This window comes from Amyelois transitella, chromosome 18 (assembly GCF_032362555.1).
Source record: "Amyelois transitella isolate CPQ chromosome 18, ilAmyTran1.1, whole genome shotgun sequence".
Lineage (NCBI taxonomy): Eukaryota > Metazoa > Arthropoda > Insecta > Lepidoptera > Pyralidae > Amyelois > Amyelois transitella.
In genome coordinates this window covers 3,982,028-4,006,765 of record NC_083521.1, presented here as the reverse complement: position 1 = coordinate 4,006,765, position 24,738 = coordinate 3,982,028, and the positions used below count along the sequence as shown (strand labels likewise).

The 24,738-nt window shown below is 37.6% G+C and overlaps 5 protein-coding genes across 8 annotated transcripts in view; 3 read left to right on the top strand and 2 right to left on the bottom strand.

Moving 5' to 3' along the window:
* Positions 1-340: 340 nt before the first annotated feature.
* LOC106136185 (single-strand selective monofunctional uracil DNA glycosylase) lies at positions 341-4,318 on the bottom strand. Of its 3 annotated transcripts, XM_013336650.2 has the most exons (7): positions 4,176-4,318; positions 3,715-3,993; positions 2,698-2,817; positions 1,613-1,756; positions 1,175-1,330; positions 727-854; positions 341-478 (listed from the first exon to the last, which is right to left on the bottom strand). In XM_013336650.2, the coding sequence occupies exons 2-6, from the start codon at positions 3,988-3,990 to the stop codon at positions 744-746; spliced, it is 807 nt and encodes a 268-aa protein (XP_013192104.1). In that variant the 5' UTR covers positions 3,991-3,993; positions 4,176-4,318; the 3' UTR covers positions 341-478; positions 727-743. The 3 variants fall into 3 exon arrangements, with proteins under 3 accessions (XP_013192104.1, XP_013192103.1, XP_013192106.1); XM_013336649.2 differs by lacking the exon at positions 4,176-4,318 and having other exon boundaries at positions 3,715-4,168; XM_013336652.2 differs by lacking the exons at positions 1,613-1,756; positions 4,176-4,318 and having other exon boundaries at positions 3,715-4,168.
* A 1,458-nt stretch (positions 4,319-5,776) lies between these two features.
* On the top strand, positions 5,777-7,958 carry LOC106136191 (H/ACA ribonucleoprotein complex subunit 3). Its single transcript, XM_013336661.2, has 3 exons — positions 5,777-5,955; positions 6,070-6,112; positions 7,774-7,958. The coding sequence occupies exons 1-3, from the start codon at positions 5,902-5,904 to the stop codon at positions 7,869-7,871; spliced, it is 195 nt and encodes a 64-aa protein (XP_013192115.1). The 5' UTR covers positions 5,777-5,901; the 3' UTR covers positions 7,872-7,958.
* Positions 7,959-8,638: 680 nt separating this feature from the next.
* Positions 8,639-11,078, top strand: LOC132901746 (anaphase-promoting complex subunit 2). The gene has a single exon (XM_060949039.1). It carries the CDS (start codon positions 8,713-8,715, stop codon positions 11,041-11,043), a length of 2,331 nt encoding a protein of 776 aa, XP_060805022.1. The 5' UTR covers positions 8,639-8,712; the 3' UTR covers positions 11,044-11,078.
* A 3-nt stretch (positions 11,079-11,081) lies between these two features.
* The window catches only part of LOC106136170 (probable Rho GTPase-activating protein CG5521), a 29,010-nt gene continuing 15,353 nt past the window's right edge, over positions 11,082-24,738 (bottom strand). For both annotated transcript variants that reach the window (XM_013336632.2, XM_060949038.1), the window contains 16 exons: positions 24,579-24,733; positions 24,281-24,406; positions 23,684-23,851; positions 23,355-23,451; positions 22,723-22,907; positions 20,032-20,187; positions 19,586-19,820; positions 19,335-19,473; positions 19,027-19,135; positions 18,453-18,613; positions 17,796-17,969; positions 16,999-17,125; positions 16,490-16,645; positions 15,966-16,124; positions 15,121-15,379; positions 11,082-14,688 (listed from right to left, as the gene is read on the bottom strand). In XM_013336632.2, coding sequence (XP_013192086.2) covers positions 14,468-14,688; positions 15,121-15,379; positions 15,966-16,124; positions 16,490-16,645; positions 16,999-17,125; positions 17,796-17,969; positions 18,453-18,613; positions 19,027-19,135; positions 19,335-19,473; positions 19,586-19,820; positions 20,032-20,187; positions 22,723-22,907; positions 23,355-23,451; positions 23,684-23,851; positions 24,281-24,406; positions 24,579-24,733 — 2,627 coding nt within the window. In that variant the 3' untranslated portion in view covers positions 11,082-14,467. The remainder of the gene's footprint in view (positions 14,689-15,120; positions 15,380-15,965; positions 16,125-16,489; positions 16,646-16,998; positions 17,126-17,795; positions 17,970-18,452; positions 18,614-19,026; positions 19,136-19,334; positions 19,474-19,585; positions 19,821-20,031; positions 20,188-22,722; positions 22,908-23,354; positions 23,452-23,683; positions 23,852-24,280; positions 24,407-24,578; positions 24,734-24,738) is intronic.
* On the top strand, positions 20,659-22,386 carry LOC106136189 (larval cuticle protein 65Ag1). Its single transcript, XM_013336658.2, has 3 exons — positions 20,659-20,750; positions 20,994-21,103; positions 21,333-22,386. The coding sequence occupies exons 1-3, from the start codon at positions 20,739-20,741 to the stop codon at positions 21,547-21,549; spliced, it is 339 nt and encodes a 112-aa protein (XP_013192112.1). The 5' UTR covers positions 20,659-20,738; the 3' UTR covers positions 21,550-22,386.

Genomic DNA, 24,738 nt, shown 5'->3' with positions numbered 1-24,738 from the left:
GATTAACACCCTTATAAAATTGCTTAAGTAAATCCATAGCTTCATCTGCTAACAAATTTCCGGTTAAAACATATGAGTTACCATAAAAGTTACTGACATCTAGTACAGTTTTTCCTCCAAATCTATCATTTGCACAGCCATAGACTACTTCTTTTACATTCAGATTATGCAATGCAGCTGCACACATGATGCAGGGCTCCACTGTCACATAAACACTAATCATTCTAAAGTAAGCCTTATAGTCTACATTATTAGCATTACAGTATTCTATCACAAAGTCTATACAATTTATTTCTGCATGTCTGGTTGGGTTATGGGTGAGATTCACGGTATTTCGTGATTCTGCGACAATACTCCCATCGATAGTAAACACACATCCAACAGGAACTTCTTGAGCTGCCATGGCTTCCTTGGCCAGTTCAAGGGCTCTTCTCATAAAATGAATCATTTTGTTTATTGCACAATTTTTTTTGTCCCACTGAAATAAGTTGGTAAATCAGGGCTATGGAAAACATACTGTAAAATAAGACATGTAACATACTATTTATGTATGTATTTATGTAAGTATCGAAAGAGGCAGACTAAATCTTTCCACTTGTTTCAATCCTGGCATATTTTTTTAGGTTCTTCCAAATTAATGAATCTTTTCATGCAGACACAATTACAATTTTATTGTTATTTTCTAATTTTTTTATGGAATGAAATAAAGTTATTTAGTTAGATTACCTGTTATTCTGCAACACCTAATGAGCGTAATATTGCAGAAGGTTATATGCCTTTAAAATTTCAAAGGCTTTTTGATCCCAATCTGTGTTATTTACAGCCCTTGGGCTTGGATGTGGTAGATACAAGACCTGAAAAGTAATTAAAATAATAAGTACCTACATAGGTAGAAAAATAATTACATACATTTTCTTATTACTTATATTAAAAATGCGTAAGTCTGTATCTGTTATTTATTCATGGTTAAACCACTGGGCTGAATTGTATCAAATTTTGCATGAATAAAGTTAATCCGAGGTAAACAGGGAATGAAAAAATGGTTTACTGCAGTTAATTATTTATTTTAAAAGGTTCAAATAACAAAAGGACTGAGCTACATTGACAACTAACATTTAAACTTTGCTGGGTTGCAATATATTTCTATTAAAACAAGAAATTAAATAAATGGTACCTGTATGGAATTATGGGGAAGAAAATTTTTCAAAGCCTTTTGGGCTCTTGTCTCACAAAACTTTCCGATTGCAATTATCAGCTTCACCTCGTACAGTTGCAAAACTTTTATGAATGTGGGATCACAAATGTCGAAGAGGGGAGCCATTTGAGCTTGCTGAAATAAATAAATGTATGCTTTTAATAGGTACTTTAAAATACGATTTTTTTTAATCGGGAGATTTAATACTTGAAAGTCTTGGCATCAAAAACAATTTTTTTTTTATTTTGTTTTTTTTTTATCTTGAAATTAACTCGTTTTGGGAATGTTCTTAGATTACTGTTTTCGTCTCCTACAAGACAAGACTTCTCTTTTCTCTGGCAGATGGGTCAAATTTACAAGAGAGAATGATATTCTATACATATGGCTCAGGCATACAATGCACTATCACCCACTTACAGTAAATTCGCCTGGTGTAACATTGGCCCCATTGTTTTTCATCCACTGTTGTGGCAAATAGTTGTAGATAAAACTAGTTCGGAAGAAGTTATCGGGACTTCCACAAACCCGCTTCAGCAGGCCCCAAAGCCTGGTCCCACTCACCTGTAATTTTTTTTAATAATTATTTACTTTTCTGTGGTTTTACTTACATACGTGTTTATCGTTTTTTCTGTATAAATGGGGTTTGAACCCATCAAAACAATAGGGTAGCAATGCCTTATGTATGTGTTCATCTCGTTTCACTCTCACGCGCGGTGGCAGCTAACTTGAGCCAGCGGGGAACTAACCAAAACTTTCGCTTAAGGTAAAAGCGTGTTGGACCCGTGCATGCGTGGGATGTCTACTGGAAGACGGATGGTAAACCGTTGTTACTAAAGCCCCCTAGCCTATTAATAAATAGAAACGTGGCAAATAACACATACGTCGCGACAATGATGGGACCCTTCTTCATCATCAACTCCTTACCATCATCACTCCTCACTTTGCAAGTAGTCTCACAGCAAGCCAGCAACTGGGTGTCGCAGCAGGTCCATTGCAGCCAACTCAATGAGCTTCCTGGTCCTGTCTCTCCAACCACACTCTCATCGACTTATGCGACCGACGCGTCACCCGCAGCTCACGCATGGATTTCATCGGCGGCGTCTCTCTTCCGCGTGGCAGCTCTGCACGAAATCTAGGTGCGCCAATAAGTCGACTTCGCTCTCACAGTCTCGACCCACAGCAAACTACGAGCCATCTCCACCTCTGACTCACTAAAAGACTTGCAAGCACACACATAGATTGCACAGCAAAAATCAAACCACGACTTCAGACCTTCAGTCTTGGGGGGAAGTACTGTGGCGACATCTCTACGCCAAAAGTCACAACAACCAATCACGCAACGCTATCAGGCAAAACCAGCAATAAGTTAAAATCGCGCAAGCAAAGAGATCACGGATTGGAGCACATAAACAACCTCCAACACGACATTATCTGAGCCGCGGTTCCCCAGAAATAACACCTAGCCTGGCGGAAGATTTTCTCTTTGTGGCATTCTTGTTTACCTCGTTTCTGGTACAGTTGAAGCCTAAGACAGGCCTGCTTGGAAGTTCCACTGAAGGCTTCCCAACTGGTCCCTCAATGCCAAGCCAGTCTCTAACAGAGCTGATTTCTCCAAAGGGGACCTGTTTAGACATATTATTAAAAATTATTTAAATAGATTAGAACTACACTTTTTATGAAGCTTACAAAGAGAAATTAATAAATGTGGAACACAGAAAAAAATTTTTTTTCTTAAAGCTGAATATTATTTAAAGCACAATTTTAGCTAAATAATTTCAAAGATCTTAAACCAATTGGCTTATACAAAATTAAATAAATCAAAATAGTTTGTAATTTATCAGATATTAGAAGTAGGACTAACAGAACAGTTCATATAAACAAAACATGTAATATAAATAGATCCAATATTTAATTTTAAAGTATGTTTTAGGACAAAAGAGTTATGCATTTAAAAAAACAAAAACGGCTCTCATAAGTAAAGTTTAGGTTTCAATTGAAACTGAGGGTATCAAATATATTAGGATTCATTTCAAAAAAATTATATATAAAATTTGGAATCTTTTTGTTTGATTTTGCTTTAATTTGAAAATCTATAGCTTAATAATTAATATTGTATATAGGTGATCAAAGGATAGCACATAACAATGGCATTTTTGGCATCCAAATACAGGAATGGTGGTTGATGGGATTTTGCACTTCTTTTTGTGATTACGCAAATAAAATATTGAGAATCCATTTTTTTAGACAAATTATCCAGGAGTTAGTCTCGAAGTAAGTTCGAGACTTGTGTTCTTTTCTCATCATGCCATGGCCGGGATTCGAACCCGGGACTCCCGGTGTCACAGACAAGCGTACTACCGCTGCGCCACAGAGGCCGTCAAGTAATCAGTTGTATTACGAATGGCAACTAAAATACGATAAATAAATTTTCATTTAATCAGAACATAAGTAAATGTTACATATGTGGCATGCAAGAAATATGAATATTCTCCAACATTTAATTACATGATGGCTCTTACTCCAGTTTGTGACATGCCCCAAGGTCCAGGATTCATTCCAAAGTACATAATAGGCTTTTTTGTGTTGCAATATTTTCTCACGTACATTTCAAAAGTGTATCGAGCATATATAGTTGGATTGTAAATACACTCAATTTTTCCAGGTAGATATAAATGATCTAATGAATTATTTAATTGATCTACGAGTTCAAGAAATTCATCAGCTATTTCCTTCCTTTTAGGATCATTATCTTCATTACAGAAAAATGATGATAACACTTCAGGTGTGGTATCCATTCTCTTCAAAAGAAGCATTAAAACATAAGACAATTTACGATACAGCGTAAATTGTAAATTTTGGAAAAACGTACAATAAACAGTTAATAATTTCGTTATCTATATGAACCGTAAACCAAACAATTACCTATTTAAAAAATAATAACAATATCAAGAAGCAAAGCAAGTATTATGTAGGTACTCACCACAGACAAAAAAAATTAAACCAAAACAAAACACACTGCGTGCACTGAGGCATGACACCAAAAAACATTGACATTGATTGACTTTTGAAAAACATATTTTTTGACATAAAGAAACTATTCTAAATAAATAAATCTGTAAGTAAAAATTATTATACATACATACATATAGTCACGTCTATATACCTTGCGGGCTAGACAGAGCCAACAGTCTTGAAAAGACTGATAGGCCACGTTCAGCTATTTGGCTAAAATTATTATCATAAAAAGAAAAAAAACTCGTGCCAATTTATAAGATAAGCTAATAGAATCGTATGGCAATTTTGCAAAGCGTGCTCGTCTCTTGGCTGTTGTGAAATGGGAATCATGCCCGTTACGTAGTATCTTTATTTAGTTTGTGATCCGATCTTTTGTTACAAGCCTTATAATCGGCCAACCTGGGTACACTGCTGTAGGTATAAGTTATAAGTACCTATAGGTATAAGTTAGTTTCAAATAGTATGTCTGTCTACTATACATATAAATGTTTGCAATATCCGAGAGGGTTAATAAATGTAAGACTTTGTTGTAACTCTCATAAAAACTCACGACACACAAACGACTCGTAAAAAATTTAAACGAACAAAATTTGAATTTGGATGTTTGATGGATAGTCTGTGTTTGAGATTCATTTTTATGTTGATTGAGTTGACGTTGATTGATTTTTCGACTAACGATGACAACTTAAATGGCTAGAACTCTGTCGTTAGTACAGTCCACTTGTCCTTATAATGATGTCCATCTATAGGTATGTATAAGGTTACACACGGATCTATGATATGGTTCTTCGTGTATTTTTCAACCTTGACATTGGCAAAATCATCGTTTTGTTGAACGATGGAGCCACTCACTTCTGAAGTGAAGTGAACTTAATGACACTGACAGTGCGTGCTTACACTTACATATTCGATTGCAAAGAGAATTTAATTAGGGACGTGACATTGCTGATAAAAAATCGATTATTATCTAATCGGTTTATTTCTTAAGTATGAAAAATCGATTAATGAATAATCGATTTTTCTCAAGAAAATAATCGATTTTATTAAATTGTTATTTGTTTTCCTAATTTTTCAATTAACGTCATAATAAACGCCATATACATTATATCAATAGGTTTATTAATTTAAAATAAACAACAGCAACAGTAAGTTCTTATTATAATCAACACAAATTAAAGTTTTAAAGCAATCAAGTTTGAAAAATTACGATTTAGCAACGAATAATGAATTACATATCAACTGAATGTCGGTAAAATACAGTTCATCGACTAACTCCATCTAGTGAATGTTTTATTAAAGGAATCATCAAAAAAAAAACATCTAAAAGCACAGAAATAATGCACAGATGGTGTTATTGTAATATTTTGGAGCTATGATAGTATTCTTTGGTAGTTCGCGTTCCGGGCTCCAAGCCAGAAGACCAAACATAATATCGGAGTGCATTTATTGCATGATTGTAAAAAAACGATTATTCATTTAAAAAATCACGAGTTCAAATCGATTGTTACTTTTAAAAATAGATTTTAATCGATCGAATATTTATTTTTTCACATTGCTAAATTTAATGTAATCACTACACTACGTTTTGATCTCTATTTTGATTCTGTTGTCTGTTGTTGTTTTGCTTGTGCTGCGCTATTAATTTTAACTGTACATAGATAGACCTCTGAAGTTTTCTAAAAAAGAACAAGATGTATTTACGTTATTATTTAAACGAAAATGGTGACAGACAATACACATTGGCGGTATGTTAAATAATTATGCTCTAACCTCAAAATGTTACCTGCAAGCATGCAGTCAGTTCGTAATTATAATTTTTTGCCCGTTGGTCATAACGTCGTACATACATTTCTTTTCAGACCGTGGACCCGAAAGGAAAACCTACACTCTCTGCTCATCCCGGTAAGGAAAATATAAATTGTAGTATAATATCTGGCCCTAATCACGAACGCCGATCCGAAGTCAAAGTTCTTTGTTTCAAACCTGATAACGCCAACCAGCATTAAACAGTAATTCACAGTCTTTCTCTTTCTCTCATATCTCTGCGTGTTCCCGGTTTCATCCTCCCCATAAGTGTTTCGGAGCCCGGGGTCCGCCTTCCGACTTCTGTCTCTGTCTCTCCACTTGGTTCTGTTTTCGGCGTCCTCAGACTGTCCGTCCGTCCGTCCATTGGATCGCATATCTTTTGCGACGTCCAGAGCTGCCGTTTTCCGCAAGACATGGCCATACCAGCATAGGTGACTCTCTTGCATTTCTTCTGTTATATAATGGACATGAAGACTTTCGCGGATATGGGAGTTCCTACGCAGTCCTTTTGTGATACTCCACACATTCAGCACAGCATGTTCATTTCTGTGATACGCAAGTTTTGCTTGTGCCGCTCCAGCACATACTATGACTTGCTGCCATATAACAGGACTTTGCCTGTCGTATTAATCTCCCCCTGCCTGAATCCACCAGTGCGATATCATCCCCCAGTGGCTGCTCATGTATGCAGATGATACCACACTGTGCCAAATCAAATATATTTATTGTGCAACAATGGCTTGTTACATATTTGTGATCATTGCTGTGAGCTGTGAATGTACAATCTCATCGCTTCTAATACCTTTAGACACCTCATCCAATATCACACAGAACAGAAATGGACTGAGGAACGAACCTTGGTGAACTGTACCTGAGACATCAATATAGATTTCTGGAACCCCTTTAGACTCAGTGCCCACCAACCAAATCATCACTCGAGGAACACAGTTGAAGGCCTTCTCCATATCAAAAAGGAAGTGAAGAGGGTTATTCTTAGTTCTTTATTTCTCCATGATAATCCTTAGGGCAAAAACATGGTCCATAGTTCCCAGACTGGGGCGGAATCCATATTGTCACTTGACACTTGATCTGGGAGTTAATTATCTGCTTGAGGAGCTTCATGGCATTGGATGTGATCTTTATGCCAGTATAGTTGCTATGCTACACTCTTGCACTGATCCCTATCCCTTGTAGACTGGAGTAATAATACTCAGCTGCCACTCAGCGATGTTCCAGTGAAGAGTATGCGGTGGAATAAAATTATTAAGATGCTGAACACAAGGAACCACTGCCTTTCAGGCCTCAATGGGCATCCCATCACAATGACAACCTTTCAATTCTTCATGCGATGTAGAACAGGGAGAACTTCATTAGGAGTTATTGGTGGCACTAGTCCCTGATTTGGAAGGAGTTTGGGTGGATGCACCTCTCTGTGCTGCTGGTTCAGAAGCTCATGGAAATATAAAATATATCACAGTTTTATGGGCTTAAACAAGACACTTAGAAAATCTGTTCAAATTCCCCAGACAATTTTTCACTTGGTCACTTGTGCCGTTTCCAAGCCCCTACAGTTTCTATAATCATAACTGATGGTATCCCCAACCATGTGAGTTGGCAATGTATATAATGCATTTTTTTTGTGTAAATTTCATTTTACTTCAAACAACAATCATCAACCTGTTCACTGATTATAATACATGCAACTGATAACTGTTGGTTGCAAATGAACATTGGTTTAATTTACGTTTTTGTTCCAGCGCGTTTCTCACCTGAAGACAAGTACTCTAGGCAAAGGATAACGATCAAGAAGAGATTTGGCCTCCTCATTACACAGCAGCCAGAGCCTATACATTAATTGATTAGGTTCTGTGAATAGATTACAAATGTATATTATAAGTCAGCCAAATTACCATTGGTAAATAAATGTAAGACCTAAATTGGACTTTTTCTTTTAAGTTGACCCTCATAAAAACAGAATTTCTACATCCTTATTGTTAGTGTAACAAACACAAATAGACCTTGATCTATTTCTGTGGTCAAAAACATAGGCAACCATGATGAAACATTCATGCTCTTGTATACATACAAGTTCTCATAGTTTATTTCATTAAGAATGGAATGCTTAGATGGTTTGGTCATGTCGAGAGGATTAATGAAAACAGGTTTACTAAGCAAATATACAAAGGAAGTGTGAATGGGACTGTTGAAGTGGGAAGGCCTAGACGAACGTAACGTACCTTAATCAAATCAAGAGACTTTCTAGCAAAAGGTCTAATCAAGAGTCCCAAAACCGGCGATCTTGCATGAAGAGAGTTATGAATGTAGATGAAGCGAAAGAAGTATGCAGGGACCGTGGCAAGTGGAAAGAAGTGGTCGCTGCCTACTCCTCCGGGAAAGAGGCGTGATTTATGTATACGTTATATTGAGAGATATTTTTAAAAGATAGTCATGGTTGTATGCCACTTTGATTTTATGTTATTTTTATTTATGATGAACCTGTTTTACTACAACTGACGAAAAAAGCTGTATGGCTCAGTATCATAAGCTTGCTGAAGCTAATAATGTCACTGTCAAATGTCAGTTAGTGGTGTCCTGCCAAGTGACAAGCAAAAGCGAGTGGCAGTCAAGTCAAAACATTCAATTCAAATGAAATTTGACTCGAAATAAAATTTTATGAAATAAATAGACTATAGCTTATGTTTAAAATGTCACACAAAAAAGGAGATCTTAAAATTTATTGGAACAAAATAAACTATGCATATCCTATCTTAAACGACACTACATTCAGCGACTGCACAAGTACCGAATATGAAGAAATTCAACAAATTATTGTCGGATTAGGGATTCAAATAAGGATACGAGACCTTATATTGGTTCACACCGAGAAATATCTTCGTCAGCATGTGGCCCCATCCTTCTGGTCCAAGTTTATCAAAGCAGATGAAGAGGTTAAAGGTTTCCAGTTGTTCAAGTTGGCAGTCAATGATTTGTACGAGTCGGTGTCGACGTTTCAAAATATGTTGCGTCGTCTTACAGTGCTCAATAGTAGCTGTTGTGACAACAAACCAATTTTTGGTGAGAAAGATGTGGCAATGGGTTTCAAGCAGCTCGTCAGAGCAACACTATTGTCTCAGTTACCATTAGACTACAAAGTAATCATCAATCACTTTTACAAAGTGTCTTTCAATGTTTTTGCTAATGAATATGAAAATTCTGACATGGGAGAAGATGTTATCTGTTCTGGATGTTGGAATGAGTATTCAGATTGCAAGTGTGCATATATTGTCAGAGTGTTTCATGATACCAACAGAAAGTTGATGGATCTACAGCTTCTGGAGAGGCTAACAGGGCAGGTTTTGACTAATTTTATCCAATCAAGGATAGAGTCTCATATTCAGAAGTTGTGTGACGGTACTTTTGATGTATCTCATATTGGCTTTTTAGAAAATTGGCTAGATACCACAGTGATGTCATGGCTGACTCGAATATATTGTGCTGGCTCATCTAAACCACCACCTGAAGATAAAAATATACAAAATGCAATTTCTAAATTTAAGCAGAAATTAAGATATTATTTATATCATAGTTATACTAAGTTGAGAATTGCTCAACTTTTTAATATAATTTTTGTCTATCCTGAATCAAAACCTGCTATAGAAGATATTAAGTTGTGTTTGGGAAAGACAGACCTGAGGGCAACATTATGCAAAAATCTGCAAGCTGATCTAGAAACAAAGTTGTTGCATCATGGAGTAAACACAACTGATATATTGACAGCTTATGTTTCTACAATAAGAGCTTTAAGACATTTAGATCCATCTGGAGTTATTTTGGAAACAGTGACAAAACCTGTGAGAAATTATTTGAGGAATAGAGAGGACACTGTGCGTAGTGTTGTAAGCAGTCTTACTGAAGACGGTGCAGGTAGTGAACTAGCTGAGGAACTCGCCAAGTTTGCAACGGAAAGTGAAGGAGAAATTGATAAAGATGAAGCTTGGGATGAATGGAATCCAGATCCAGTGGATGCTGATCCAAAGGTAAATTCCAATGACAGGAAGGCAAATGACATTATATCTATGCTTGTTAATGTGTATGGCAGCAAGGAGTTGTTTGTAAATGAATACCGTACATTGCTAGCAGATAGATTGTTGGCACAGGGGGTCATCAACACAGAAAAAGAAATAAGATACTTGGAATTGTTAAAATTAAGATTTGGTGAATCTCAATTACATTTCTGTGAAGTGATGTTAAAAGATATATCAGATTCAAAGAGGATTAATGCCCTCATTCAACAAGATAAAGACTATGAAGCTTCAAATAAAAAGTTTGCATCCAATGCTATGATTTTATCAGCACAGTTTTGGCCACCATTCAAAGATGAAACTCTGGAGCTGCCAGAAGAAATAAAAAGTCACTTCAAATCTTATACGAAAGCTTATGAAGCATTGAAAGGCAACAGAACTCTAGATTGGAAACCACATCTTGGAAATGTCAATATTGAAATAGAAATTGGTAATAAAAATTTGGATTTGACAGTCTCACCATTTAATGCTACCTTAATCATGCACTTTGAAACAAAACCTGAGTGGTCACTTGAAGAGCTACATCAGGTAATGAAAGTTCCTGTCACTATACTCAGAAGGAAGATCACATATTGGCAGTCCATGGGGCTTGTTTCCGAGAAAAGTACTGATGTCTATGTTCTAATAGATGGCTCTGATGCAAATAAGGCAAGTGTAGCTACAAATCAGGTTCAAGAAATGATATGTGAAGATGATGAAGCAGAGAGTGTGATGGCATCAGCTCATGACCAGAGAGAAAGAGATCTACAAGTATTTTGGTCATATATTTTTGCCATGTTGACAAATTTAAATTCACTGCCATTGGACAGAATACATCAAATGCTGAAAATGTTTGCTCCTGGCACGGAATGTAGTCTTCAAGAGCTGCGACAATTTCTGGATACAAAAGTACGAACACACCAGCTTGTCCTGCAAGGGGGCATGTATATGTTGCCAAAGACTTAACTGTAATAAAATATAATAAAGAAACCGACCGATAAGTTTTAACAACTTTATTTTTATTACTGCTTTAAATATAAAATTTGGTTACACTGTCTGGGGGTTAATATCCAAATAACTTAATATTAATGTAAGCTACTATTATTCTGTGAAGCCATTAATTTGATCAACAAAATAGAAATAAATTAACTATAATAAATAGTGGTACCACCACATTTAGAAATGATAATAAATTAATACTCAGTTATTTAAATACATAATCTTGTGTCAGTCTTAACATCTATAAAAATACTGTTTAATTTAACCATGTAAAGAATTTTTGTATTCTTCCAAACAAATTATGATTAACAACATTTACCTATAGTGAGAAACAAACACAGATTCATAAAATAATATTTAACTGGAATGCAATAAACAAATAAACATAAATGCAAACAAATAGGTATCTTTTAATTCCTAATTTCCCATGAGAAAAGTTTCCGAACATGACCATGATGCATGGAATGTTTATTACGTCATTTTGAGTATAAGCACCATTTTGTTAAGATAATCTTTATGAAATGTTTGTTTGTATACAAGAGGATATTTGAGGCCTGTAAAATCCCCGTAATTTGTGAGATCCCTTAAAATACCGACTTTTATTTTCCCCCGTGGTAGTGTTTAATTTATTATTTCGAGATATTGTTAGTTTAAACAAATACCCTCCAAAAATTTTCACTAGCAAATAAGTACATTGCTTTGATCAAAGATTCAAAAGATTGAACATTTTTGCAAAAAAATAAATACAATCTACATACATAGTATAAATTCAACTACAACAGTTAAAGCTCTATAACTAGTTTACATATGTACAGAAATAATATCCATAACATGTAAATTTTTTTAAAGCCTTAAAATACTCATTTATTTCAGGCTATTATCAGTCACTTAGGGCTATAATGTCATAAATATCAGTGATATAATTCTTATACTTGATACAAAGTTTCTGAGACAAAATACACATCACACAAATATTTGCGGCAATCTATAAGAATTATTCTATATCAGTGTGCATAACAATAATTTTATTGAATAGCCATGACGTTCCTGGTTCCTGCTCGTGCTTAAGGTTTAACGATAAAACTCAAAGAATATTCATTTATTTGCCAACTTAGTGTAGGTAGGTTTGTTTAAAATAAGGAAGTTTTATAATTAAGCAAGCTTTTGCGGGTATGGCAAACAAGTTATAAGTTAGAATTTTTGAACGGATATTTGGTATGTTTTCATTATTTCAGATTTAGGGAAAACTCGTGTAGAAACTAGATAGGTGAAGACTTTTCAATGCCTTCATCTTACTACTTACATTTGTTAACTGTTATGATAGCTGATTACATGATCTATGGAATAAACACAATGACGCCATGGCTAAAGTTCGGAAGAAAGACGGGAAGTTGTGATGTTTTCACAAAAATAAAGATTAACATGACAAAGATAAATTTTAAATGCACACTATTTTATAGTTAAAAAGCTTATAAAATAAATTATTAAGTACATAAAAATTTCATTAAGTCTGAAGTTAAGGTGCTAAGAATCTCTCATTGGACGAATTAAATAATATAATCAATGTGTCACAATCACATTTAATCACAGTGGTACATTTGTTATTTGCAAAAAATAATGATTTGTATCAGTATTCTAATACTTGAATGACAGGCAAAACAATGGGAAAACTGCCATTTACAATCTTTATTTTTTTTATTTAACAATACTGTTAGGTACTATTTCGTGTTTACAATTGAAGCAATTTTGAATGATATTGTGTTGTACAATGAGACAAATATTAAACACGTGAATCTGTAATAGATACAATACAAGTAGGATTTCTGTACTTTATTAACACTGTAAAGCGGTGCACAAATAAAAGTATACTTTTCGAAATCTGGATCACTGTTTGTTAAAGTTGCTTATTACTTGGCCTTCTCCGTCCATTGATAGGCATAGACCACATTGGTATCAGGATCGGATGAAGGATAACATTTTATATTTTTTTATATGACGAGGAGTACAGAAACAGGACCACAGAACACTGACTGTCGGTAGCAACATTGTTTGGTTAGTTGGAATATTTTTGGCTTTTTCCAAATATAAATAATACAGTTAAATTATTAATGAAAAACTGCCCTGGAAATATAAGGTTTCGGAAACCATACGAACTTATATTACTACCTACTTATGTTTAATATAAATATTAATTGAACAATTAAAATAATAATTATGCTTATCGAAGCCTTGTTGAAAACAAGGCAAGGCTGGTTCAATATTTTCGTTGCCATTCAGAGACAGACGTCACATCAAAAAATATGACGGACTGGGAACCCGTCCGGCAATGCAAAAAGCATATTTCGTTGATGTTCTTCGAATAATAAGCGCTTTTACGACGTCACGTCGTTTTTGGACGTCAATTTCTTACTTTAGTAGATATTATTGAAAAAATCATAACTTGTTGCTATGATAACAAAATTGTTAAAGGGCAACTTGAGAAGAGGTTGTAATACAAACAGTTCATCGAGCAGATCTTTTTACTTGCGAAGTTTTTATTTCCTTTCGCCGTGCGTCAATTTTAAATTAATAAAAACAATTTTATAGAACTTTTTTTAGACTTATGTTTAGAATGTAGTTGAACTACACACGAAAAACAATGATCCGCTCAACGCATTATAAAAAAATATTTAGAACAATGTTTCTAGCCGATGTGTGTGGAATAGAGTGTTGGTAATGTAACAAGCGTGGAAAACAAACCCAAATCAAACAATAGCAAAATGGAACAAAATCCCTCAAGTGAACATTTTTCTATCCATGCCTTTTAAACTAGTTCAGAGATGAAAAGAGAGTGATAGTTTTTTCTTTCTCCTCTGTAATTTAAGGATAATGAAAAAAAAAATCTTATTTACGTGTGAAGCTTGTTTTTTCCATGCTGGTTATATTTCCATAGGTATTGCACATTGCCAAGGTATTCTTATGAATATATATAATATTTCCAGTTAGTGCGTTAGTTATTGCTTATTGTATACTGCCAGCGTCGCTTTCTTATATTTATATATATCAATAGTCTATTTCTTTAGGTAGTAAATAAAAATAAACAATGCTGATATGTCTTTTTGATAAAAAATAAATTTATAGTTATGAAACAAGCAAAAATGTTGAAAATACATTTCTGAAGTGTGGTTAATAGAACCACACTTCTGAAATGTATTTTCAACAAAAAAAAAAGACAATAATATTGTTTACTTTTACATCAGAACAAAAAAAATATCTATACCTTTATTACAGTACCTAAAGTTACCGTCTTGATTTTATATTGTAAGTCGTATATGTGGGTTGTAGTGATACAAATATTTATTACTAAAGAAATGGACTATAGGTACTTTAAATTAGAATATAACATAGTAATTCAGCGGTTCCTCCTGGGTGCGGGCTGCGGCTGCGGCGGCAGCAGCGGCTGCGGCGCGTGCGGCGGCGCCGTGTGCGGCGCGGGCGGGGCGGGCGGGGCGCCGCGCCGGAACGGGCCCAGGCGCTTGGCGGGCCGCGGCGACACGGCGTGGCCGTCGCCGCCGCCGCTCCACGCCGCGCCGTGGTCGAGCAATGCTGCTGCTAGGCGGCCGCTGCCTTGCTCTGTTAATATGTCACAATTTCACCAATACGTATGTGTAAATTCATTCATAGAAGTTTCTTTGTTTTCAAGTTTAAAAAAGTAAATCATTAAACCGATTTTCATGAAATGGATTTGACCTGAATGAGCCCTCTTAACTTGTTTCGTCGAAAACCATAAATGAATCAAATCCCAATCAACCTTCTAATACTCCTATTTTCTTCTTCCTCCTGGCGTTTGTCCCGGTTTCATTCTCACCAATCTGGAGAAGAGCCCGGGGTTCGCCTATGACCGCGATCCTGGATTGGGTGAGTCATTTTTTTACAAGAAGTGATTCCCGTTTGTTCTCCTCAACCTAACTCATATTGGATCATCAACGTGCAGGTTTCCTCGCGATGTTTTCCCTCACCGTAAGAGCATCGGTTAGCACTCAAACTAATGTACATAATAATTACCTGGTACTGCATTTGTGGCACTCTGGTGCTGCGGGACCGGTTCCCGTATCCGCTCCACGAAGCTCTCGAAGGTGGTGGGCTGCGTGTGGTGCGCGACCAGCGCGTCCAGGCCGCGGGCGCGCTCGGCGTGCGCGTGCTGGTACAGCGGCATGGTGGCGCGCACCGAGCGCCCGCCCGCGAACGCCGCGCCGCGCACCAGCGCCGCGCAGCAGCTCACGCGGATTATGCACTCCTCCCACAGCGGCCCGAACACTGCCACCTGCAACATGAAGCGGATGTAACGGATAAAGCTCTATCACAAATCTGATAATTTTCGCAGATGGTAGTAGAATAGAATAGAATAGATTTATCATTTATTGACGTCACATAAGTTAAATCTATCTATTTTAACTACTACCGTAAATAGATACCGTTAAGAGATACCGGAGTAAATCAGAAAATATAAAGAGGTTTATTACAAAATGGACACTGGCAATCTCGTAAATCTCTATGATAATCCTTTAACTAGATTCAGAGACTTCAGTTGTTTTCAATATATCAATATCAATATACATAATTTTATTTGTAAAAAAAAAGTTTTTATGCAGCTTGATGCTAAAAATGGGGACGATGAAGAATGTTGAAACTTAATTATTTCTTCACCAAGTCAACTATCCGGTTATGATACGATGGGTGTACTGTAACTGCTTTCTTCTTTTAAAAGCGCAAGCGAGTCTTTTCTTCACTCCCCATAAGTCCTATTTAGTGTTCCGGACTGAAGAACGTGGTTCGTCCGGGACTTTAAAAAATATCTCTGCATATAACAAAGATGTGTTTGGATTCGATCACACCCGTGCCCCACTCACGTCAGGTTTCCTGGAGACGGTGCACCGCAGCAGGCCGCCCTGCAGCGGGTACAGCACGATCAGCACGTCGCAGAACTGCGTCGGTAAAGTATCGCGTTTGTACGCGCGCCAGTGCTCGCTCCATACTACGTGCACTTCGTCGTTGCCCAGGTGGCGGGTCTGTAATTTAATGGATAATTTAGCAGAGATCACATATGTCAAGCTAGCTCCGAAATTCAAATATTATTGCATTTCAGTATAGTACAAATACATGATAAATTTGAATTGACCGAATAAAGATAGATTAACAAAAACAGAAGATATCATTAAAATGCTATCTTAGATATTTGTAGGTACCGTCAGTTTAACTTACCTACTTAGATACGTGCAAGGTTGCGGAGGTCTGACGTGAGGCATATCGTGACGAGACTTACTAGTTACCTCCCATCCACAGAGAGGGCAGGATTACCGTTATTTTAGATACGGAAATCCAAAGGCCAGCGTACGGCGACTCTCGTGACCCCCGCGACCAGCAAGTGCCTCACCTTGTGCAGGATAGCGTCGGGGGAGTCTGCGGGCATACGCGTGGCCACGTGGAACAGCGCCTCCAGCGTGAGGGTGGCCAGGTACGGGGCACTGACCCCCCCGCCGCCGCCGCCGCGCAGCCCGCCCGTGAAGCCCACGTGGCTCTCCAGCTCCACCTGGAACGATTACGAAATGACACGATCGAACGTAAAAAGAAAATTCCTCTCTCAGAAAAGTATTCGATAACACTGAATTTCAAGATAGTTATTTAATTTGTAATAGGAGCAAAGCTTCTGACTCTAAAGGGAAAATCTTTAACCAGACTGATAAGAATAGAAGAATCGCGACTTCAACTGTTATGAGTTGGCTGTATTTATGCTACATACAAACAATTTTTAAAAGAGAAACACTTTTTCGCTAATGTGGCGTAGAAATATTCATATAAGAGTGAACATCTTAAGTTTTGCATTCCTTAAACAAGTGTCATTTTTGAAAACAGAAGGCATAATCAAACCATACAAAAGTTTACCTCCCAAGCCAGAGCCGCCAAGAAAGCTTCGTAAGCCGGACTGCCGCAGCGGTTCGACAGTATTTCGTTGCGTGTCTCCTGTCCCTTGCCCACGTATATGACCGCCACTTTATGCGTTTCACGACACCTGTTGGAAACAATATATTTATATATTGTTATATATTTTGAATAATAATCTAAAAGAAAACAGTTGCAGGTGGTGGAAGAATATGTAGTGAGAATAGTTGCACGTTTAAATAAGTTCAAATTGGGTTGTGTTCCTCTGTCAGATTTGGTCCTGATTTTTCTTCTCCTAGACGGTCCTGATGTTCAATGATAGATATATAGATGATAGATAGATAGATGTTTAATAATATCTAGATATTATCTAGATAGATTTATCATAGATAATATGCTTCTTTAAATAGATAAATAAAATAAACTACGTTCCTATTTACCGAGGAAAAAGCTAAGCTGATTGAAAGGCTAAGAAGAACATGACTTGAGAGCGGATTATGTGGAGTCCTTGGGTTCGCTGATTATGACTTTCTCCTCAGAAAGGAACCAGATCAAGCCCAAGGTCTAGGAATAACGACCTCTATGGGGCAGCGGAATGGCGCTTGTCGGAGCACCGGAGGTCCACGGTTCGAATCCCGCCAGGGCATGAGGAGAAATGAACTTTCTCTAATTGTCTTGGGACTTGGATTTATCTATATAAGTATTTATTATAAAATATATCATCGTATAAAGTTAGTAGCTCGTCACGCAAGTCTCGACCTTACTTCGAGGCTAATGCAATCTGTCCCGTATATTTATACCTGAGCGCGTCGAGGTTGCGCAGCTCGCGCAGCAGGCGGTCGGAGCGGCGCAGCAGCTGCGCGTGCGCACGGCGCGCGGGCGCCAGCGCGCCGAGCTGCGCCGCCAGCCGCGCGCTGGCCGCGAACGGCGGCAGCGGCGGCGCCTCCGGCTCCGGCCCGGGGGGCTCTTCCTCACTGGAAATTCGTATGATACTAGACGTTACGAATTTAATACGAATTTGTGATTATCACTAAAACTATTTCACCGATTTTGATGCCCTGCGAACTTGAAGTTTCGATTGGAAAATCCTACAGTAAATTTCATCAAAATCGGACATACGGTTCAAACGTTATTGCGTTACAAACACACATACAAAAAAATATTTTCGCCACTTTTTTATTTGTTGATTGGTATAATAAAAAATATTACTACTACTTTTATAAGTTACACGGATGTGCATGCGCAGAAATCTTATCTTTATATGGCGTGAATATATTTGAGCAGCCGAGCCTATCAGAGAGCGTCATTTGAACCCGCGAACTGAACTGTCCGGTACTATACTACTATTCAATACGATCCTGGATTGAGCAAGTCGAGTTTCCACGTGTAGCGAAACACTTCTGCAACCTTTTCAGGAGCATCTCACCCATTTTGCTCATGGTTGTAAGTGGGCCTACCTGTCTCTAGCAGCCAGATACTGCCTCTCCGTGTTGCGGTGCGCTTGTAAGGCGGCCATCAGTTCCTGTTCCACGCCGGGGGGCAATGGTGAAGGTCCGGCCGCGTCCAATTTGCGACCGCAGACCACTTCCGGAGAAGTGTGGCCGATGTATGCTAATACCTTGAATTAATAAAAAAAAATTAAGCTGAATTAGTTGATTAACTTATCCGGTTGAACATGGCCTTTCAATTTTTGGATTCTGATAATGGGTACTCTTGGCTCTGCTGCAAACTCGATAGAAAAAGAAAAAGTAAACATCTGAATTATATTCCCGGTACCATCCTTGGTGGGAGCGCTTCAGAGCCGCCGGTTAGTGGACCTTGGCAGTAGGCTCTCCCTTTCTCTGTCTTATCTATGCATGTTCCCGCTTGCATCTAGGGGCATATGCGGCAGTCTAATACTAATGTTAAATACTCCAATCTTAAGATAAGTCACACAGACACACTATCAAACTCAACAATTTCTTAAAATTGAATAAATAAAGCTACATTAAGTCAGTTGACAAATTGAATTAAAAAAGATGTTATATTTACGTGGTCCAACTGATGTTTGTCTGGCGGCGAGTTCTTGTAATCTGGCAACAAGTCGGGCGGCAACGGCGGCGGCAGCGACGATAACGTGTTGTGTCTGGGGCTCTCCACACTGGCAAAATTGAAAATTCTACCTTATATGTTGGTTTCTTTAATGTGCTAATATCTAGGCATACGAGATTTTTAAAATATTTTCCTTTAAGAAAATATTAACATGGGTGAAGGTTATATGATTTATAGCTGTACCAAAACTGGTTGATGGAAGGTACTCGTACATAGTAAAAACTTAACATTACATTATGTATACATACTTTTCCGGAAGAGGCAATGGTTCCAGCGGCTCCTCGCAGGAATTTGTCGGGTCGTAATGCAGGGCTGAGGCGTCCCAACACGCCTTGCCCGCGATATCCCGCAGGAGCACACGAACTTGACGCTCGGATGTTGTTAAACCTGCATTTAAAAAAAAATATAATAAATAAAAGAAATATGCAAGAGGGAAGATAATATATGTCTTTCACCCTTAAGGAAAATGGTTTGATTATTTTGTTCTATGAAATATTACCTGGTGTAGTTCCCCCCGCGCCCCCCGCCGGCGTGTCAAGCGCGGGGAGTTCCACAAACGACGCGAGTGTAGAATCGCTGAGTCTCATCAGTTGTATGTGCGGCGCGGTGAGTACCGGGGGTCCTAGGGAACCCCCTAGTGAGGGGCTGTCGTGCTGCTCGCAAACGCTCGAAGAGAGCTGGCAGCCGCTCCAAAGAGGCCAGTGGCCGAGGAACAACACTAGCTGGGTGCATATCTATAATAGAGTATAATACTAAGTATTAGTTAAGGTACAAAGATTGAGCTGCCCGCAAACTTAATTTTGTAGTAAAAGAATGCAGTTTTTTTAAATAACAATAAAATAAGTAGTTTTATTGTATTATTTGTATCAATAAATATAGATATCTTCAACTTGCCTATAACATCAAAAAACTAAAGGTATTGGTATTTCAAGGCATAGAACATACCGTTTGAGCCCAAAGTTTGACGTCAATGGTTGAGGCCGGCAAGGTCTTGGGTCCCAAGTTATCCGACTGTACATTGGGGTCGAAGTCTTCGTCAACGGGCAGCGTCAGCCCTTCAATGTCGGACCCGCTCGTTCCTCTCATTACCGCATATAGTACCTGGAAATTTATATAAGTACATACATACATAGACATTTCTTTATCCAATTCGGGGTAGACAGAGCCAACAGTCTCTCGCCTCACACACACGTATCCAAGCATATCAATTTAAGAATGAAAACGGATCTAACCTAAGCTACTGACGCGTGATATAATGTAGAAAAGAAATTGTTGAACCTAGATAAAAGTATTTCACGTAATAATTAAAAGGGGTTCAGTCGAACTCGAATTAAAATATTACCAAAATGGAAAACCCAAAAAAAAAAATCATGCAAGCCTAAAAATAGGTCAATACATTGTTATCACAATCCAAATCAATGCACCAAGGCTATGAAGACTTTATATTATGTAACAGCAAAGAATTTCGTTTGAATGTGACGAGCGTCTCTCACCTCATTAGCACTTCTCGGCGCAGACGCAGCGAAGACAAGTTTTGACATCAATTAGGGGGTTAGTTTAAAATGGCTGCGGGTCCCGAAAAGAACACAGTCTACAGCTGACTTCAGCAGAGTAACTTACTTTAATAGTAATTTTAAAAAACGCTAATCAAAATGCATAAGTTCGTAAGTAAACTTTATATTGTCTCTGTATATATTCTATTTGTGCATGTTTACTTATATCTAATCCAATGCAAACATACCCCGTTTAGTTCAATTCAAGTTTTTTTATTGCTTTCTGCTTTCATTAAAAATATTTAATAATCTTCCTATTTAATTGTCCAGGACGGCTAAATTAGTAACTTCTTATTTAGAATACTATAAAGCACTATAAATAATATGATAAATTAATAGTTTTTTTAAATATAGGTATTATTCGCTCTCGCCTTCGTCGCCGTGGCCATGGCTGCCCCACAAGATAACCAGGTCTACATCTTGAAGCAAGAAGCAGATGTCAACCCGGAAGGATACCAATTCCAGTGAGTAAATTCATTAACTTTCATTTATTTGCCTTTTAAAGGCACCGCCGGTCAAAGGCGACATTTTTTAAGCAAATAGACATGTAATCTATCTTAGCGGTACGATACGGCCGCCTTATTGATAATTTGTCTTTTTTTTCTATGTTTTCTTACTGTTTTTTATAAAAATAAATCCCTTTTCTACATATATGCTACGCCACAAAATATTAATCTTATTATATTTTACCAGGTTCGAGACAAGCGACGGAACAGCCCGCCAAGAACAGGGTACCCTCAAGCAGATCTCAGAAGACCACAAGGCCATCCAAGTGCAGGGCAGCTACAAATACGTCGCGCCTGATGGCGTCACCTACACTATCACGTACACCGCCGACGAACATGGTTTCCAGCCTCAAGAACATGTCGAGCACCAAGATGGGCAGGGACAACAATATTCTCAGCAATAAGGCTATCACTTTCTTGAAGGTACGATGGAGATGAAGCTAATGAGCTACTGACCAAAGAGGTGTTATCATGGTACAATATTGTTAATATAACACATGATCTGAGAACTAATTTGAAGTACAACATGGATCGAAGCAGAGTGAGATACTATTATGAGGCGAGTGTTTGAAACGCGGCATCGTAATTACTTCTATAATCTCCCAGTCATCGCGTTTCCTTTCTCCCACACCTTCCCATTATCCTTTCCCGTCTATCAGCTCATAAATTTTATAATCCTCTGTGAGGTTTATAGGCAATATGGCTGATCTCCTTTTCCTCCCTTTATCCCTACATAGAAGACCAGCGGGTTCAATAGTAACCAGCGTTGTACTTTTCAGATGTAGATAGTTATCAGATGTGTCTCATGATATTGTACCATGGCTCAACCCATGTTTTGAAGTGATAGAGTTTGAAATAACAATGTATAACGCGTACCTTCAGGCTGTATATGTAACGGTCAAAAATGTTTGTATACTTGAACAAACATTGGCACAACTATGATGTTGAATCATCAATTTTTTGTGTAGGTTTTACTACACTCATGATTTAAGCTATGTCAACATAACGTTACATCAATGGATATTTTAAGATGATTATTCAAGAAACTATTCAAATAGTGATTACTTATGTTGTATTGATGTAATGTTTGTTCTGTTCATGTTCGCTTTTTTATATTTTTTATAACATTTCTACATACATATGTTTTTATAAATAAATGTATTTCTCACGGTACCATTTTTGTATTTTTTAAACTGTAATATTACTTTGATCAAGTAATGTTTTGAACATATTCCAGTCATGAATTAAAATTTACTTATAAATTTAAAACTGGCTTGAAAATCAATAAGTAAATTCAATTATAGTAGTGTTAAAAATGGTATGTTTAAAAGGCCAGTTCCCAAGAAATAAAAAAAATTTTTTAAACGTTTTAACAAGTTCAGCTTCTTTTCTATTTCTCAAAATACACAGAAATTTATGTCAAAGTTATCATGTCATAGGAACGTTCCTTTTAGCATATCTACCATCTTAGAGTGAACATCTCCAATAAATCGACGAAAATCACCAAAAGGATTCACTTATAATTCGCAATAGGATGTATAAATATAGATGAAGAATGAGTATATCAATCAACTCACTCTGAATATAAGTAGCAGCAAAGTCTGGTCGCCGTCCTTCTCCTGCATGAGGTAAGTGGGTCCGCAGCGCACCGCGAACTCCGCGAGGCAAAGCAACAGGGAACCAGCCAACGGTTTGACGGACTCCCGGCTACTGATCGGAGATATCTGGCCGAGGCACGCGCAGATCCACTTGATTATTTTACCTGTGAATTTATATCTTGTTTGAGGCACATAGTTCAGATTTGTATCTCAAGAGGGTTCGCGTTATGTCGATGATTTTTTTGTTACAATAACTTAATAAAATATTAATCTAACTTTTTCTGTTAATGTTCTTCATTCAGATTATTGAATGAAATTGATTAAAGAACAACATACCCAAGTTCATTGCGAATTCGCCCTTATTACAATGCCATAGAGTTCCATGAAAGGTTAATTGTCTGAAGTAAATAAAAAAATCTCAAGTCTAACTCAATTCTCAAGTTAGAGTTAGTATCAGGTAAAAAGTAGACCATAATGACTTTGCAAAATCTTGTCACACCAGGAGGAGTCCTATTATAATAAATGGAAACTTAACTATGAAGTTAAAGGCAGAGAATTTTATAGGAATTCTATCAAGATAACAGAGAGAGATTTCTATCTACTGTGCTTACCGGCAAGCCCGGGATATTGCTCGACGATCCGGTCGGTGTAGTCAGCTAGCACCAAAATACAATCGCTTACTACTTTCGCTATGTTTCTGTTCTTCATCTGAAACAAATAGATTTGTTTAATAAACCAAGGCAATCCTTTTTCCGAATCGGGATACATTGTTATATACTAGTTTTACTAATCGGAGCAATAGCTTGATGCGAACACATGCATACACATAGATATATTAACAGAAATTTTAAATTTCCCATTATTAATTTCTCTTCTCTCTAATATACCTACATAAAGATGTTACGGTTACTATATAGAGCTTTATAAATACGGCGGTCACCATGAGCATGTGCAGCAGACAGCCGACGTAGCCGGGCAAGCGCTCGCAGCGCGCGCGCGTGGCCAGCAGGTGCGCGGCGTGCGCGACCAGCGCCGTGGCGCCCGCGCAGCGCGCCGCCGCCGAGCCCTCGCGCCGGCACACGCGCACTATTATGTTTAGCACGTGCTCCTGTTTCAACATATTTTAATTGAAGAACACGTTAAAAAAGGCCGGCCAAAGGGCATCCTAAACTGACATAACGATGAATCCTGGCAGGGTCGCCATGTAACGGGACGACAAAGTGATTCGTTAGTTGTTGGGTAAAGACTGCTAAATCGTGCCAAATACAGTTGCCCGAATAAAAATATGCTGTTACATTTTTTCTTATCCTCGTGAGTAAAAATAGTCTCCGTCTCAATCATAATCTCGACAGTACTTTGAGCCGAGTCCAGACCCATATTTTGATCAAGCCTTATTGAATAGATTTCAAATACAATGAACCTGAGAAAAGACTGCTTTGAGGTCGTCAGATCAAAATCGGACGATATTAATGCACATTCAACTAAATTACAGATAAAACAATAAGTCAATTTGAGGGAAAAATTATTAAGAAATTACCTTCAGATCTGGGCATGAAACAGTGTTATATTGATGTGGGTAAGGCTGTAACATTGGGGCATTCATCAGTTCGTCTGGCAACGACAGCAAAGATCCTAAGAAAGTCACGGCAGCCGTTCGTGGACACTGAAACAATTATATAATGAATGAAATTATATTTACTACAAATAAAAACTACTTACAAAAAAAAAAAATCTTGTGTTGCACAAAAGGCGGTATGACCATGAAAATATAAAAGTAACAAAAAATAAACTAAATAGGTACTATCGTTGATAATTTTTTTAAGAATTTTACTCACCGAGGGCGCCATGTCGGAGGAGTTGAGCACCACAGTGGAGGCGTGCACAAAGTCCAGTAGCAATAACGAGTAACCATCTAAAGCCAGAGATAAGTATCGAGGGGCAGCATACTCCACTAGGACATCTACCACGGAGCGGTCTTCGCCGGTCAGACCTGCA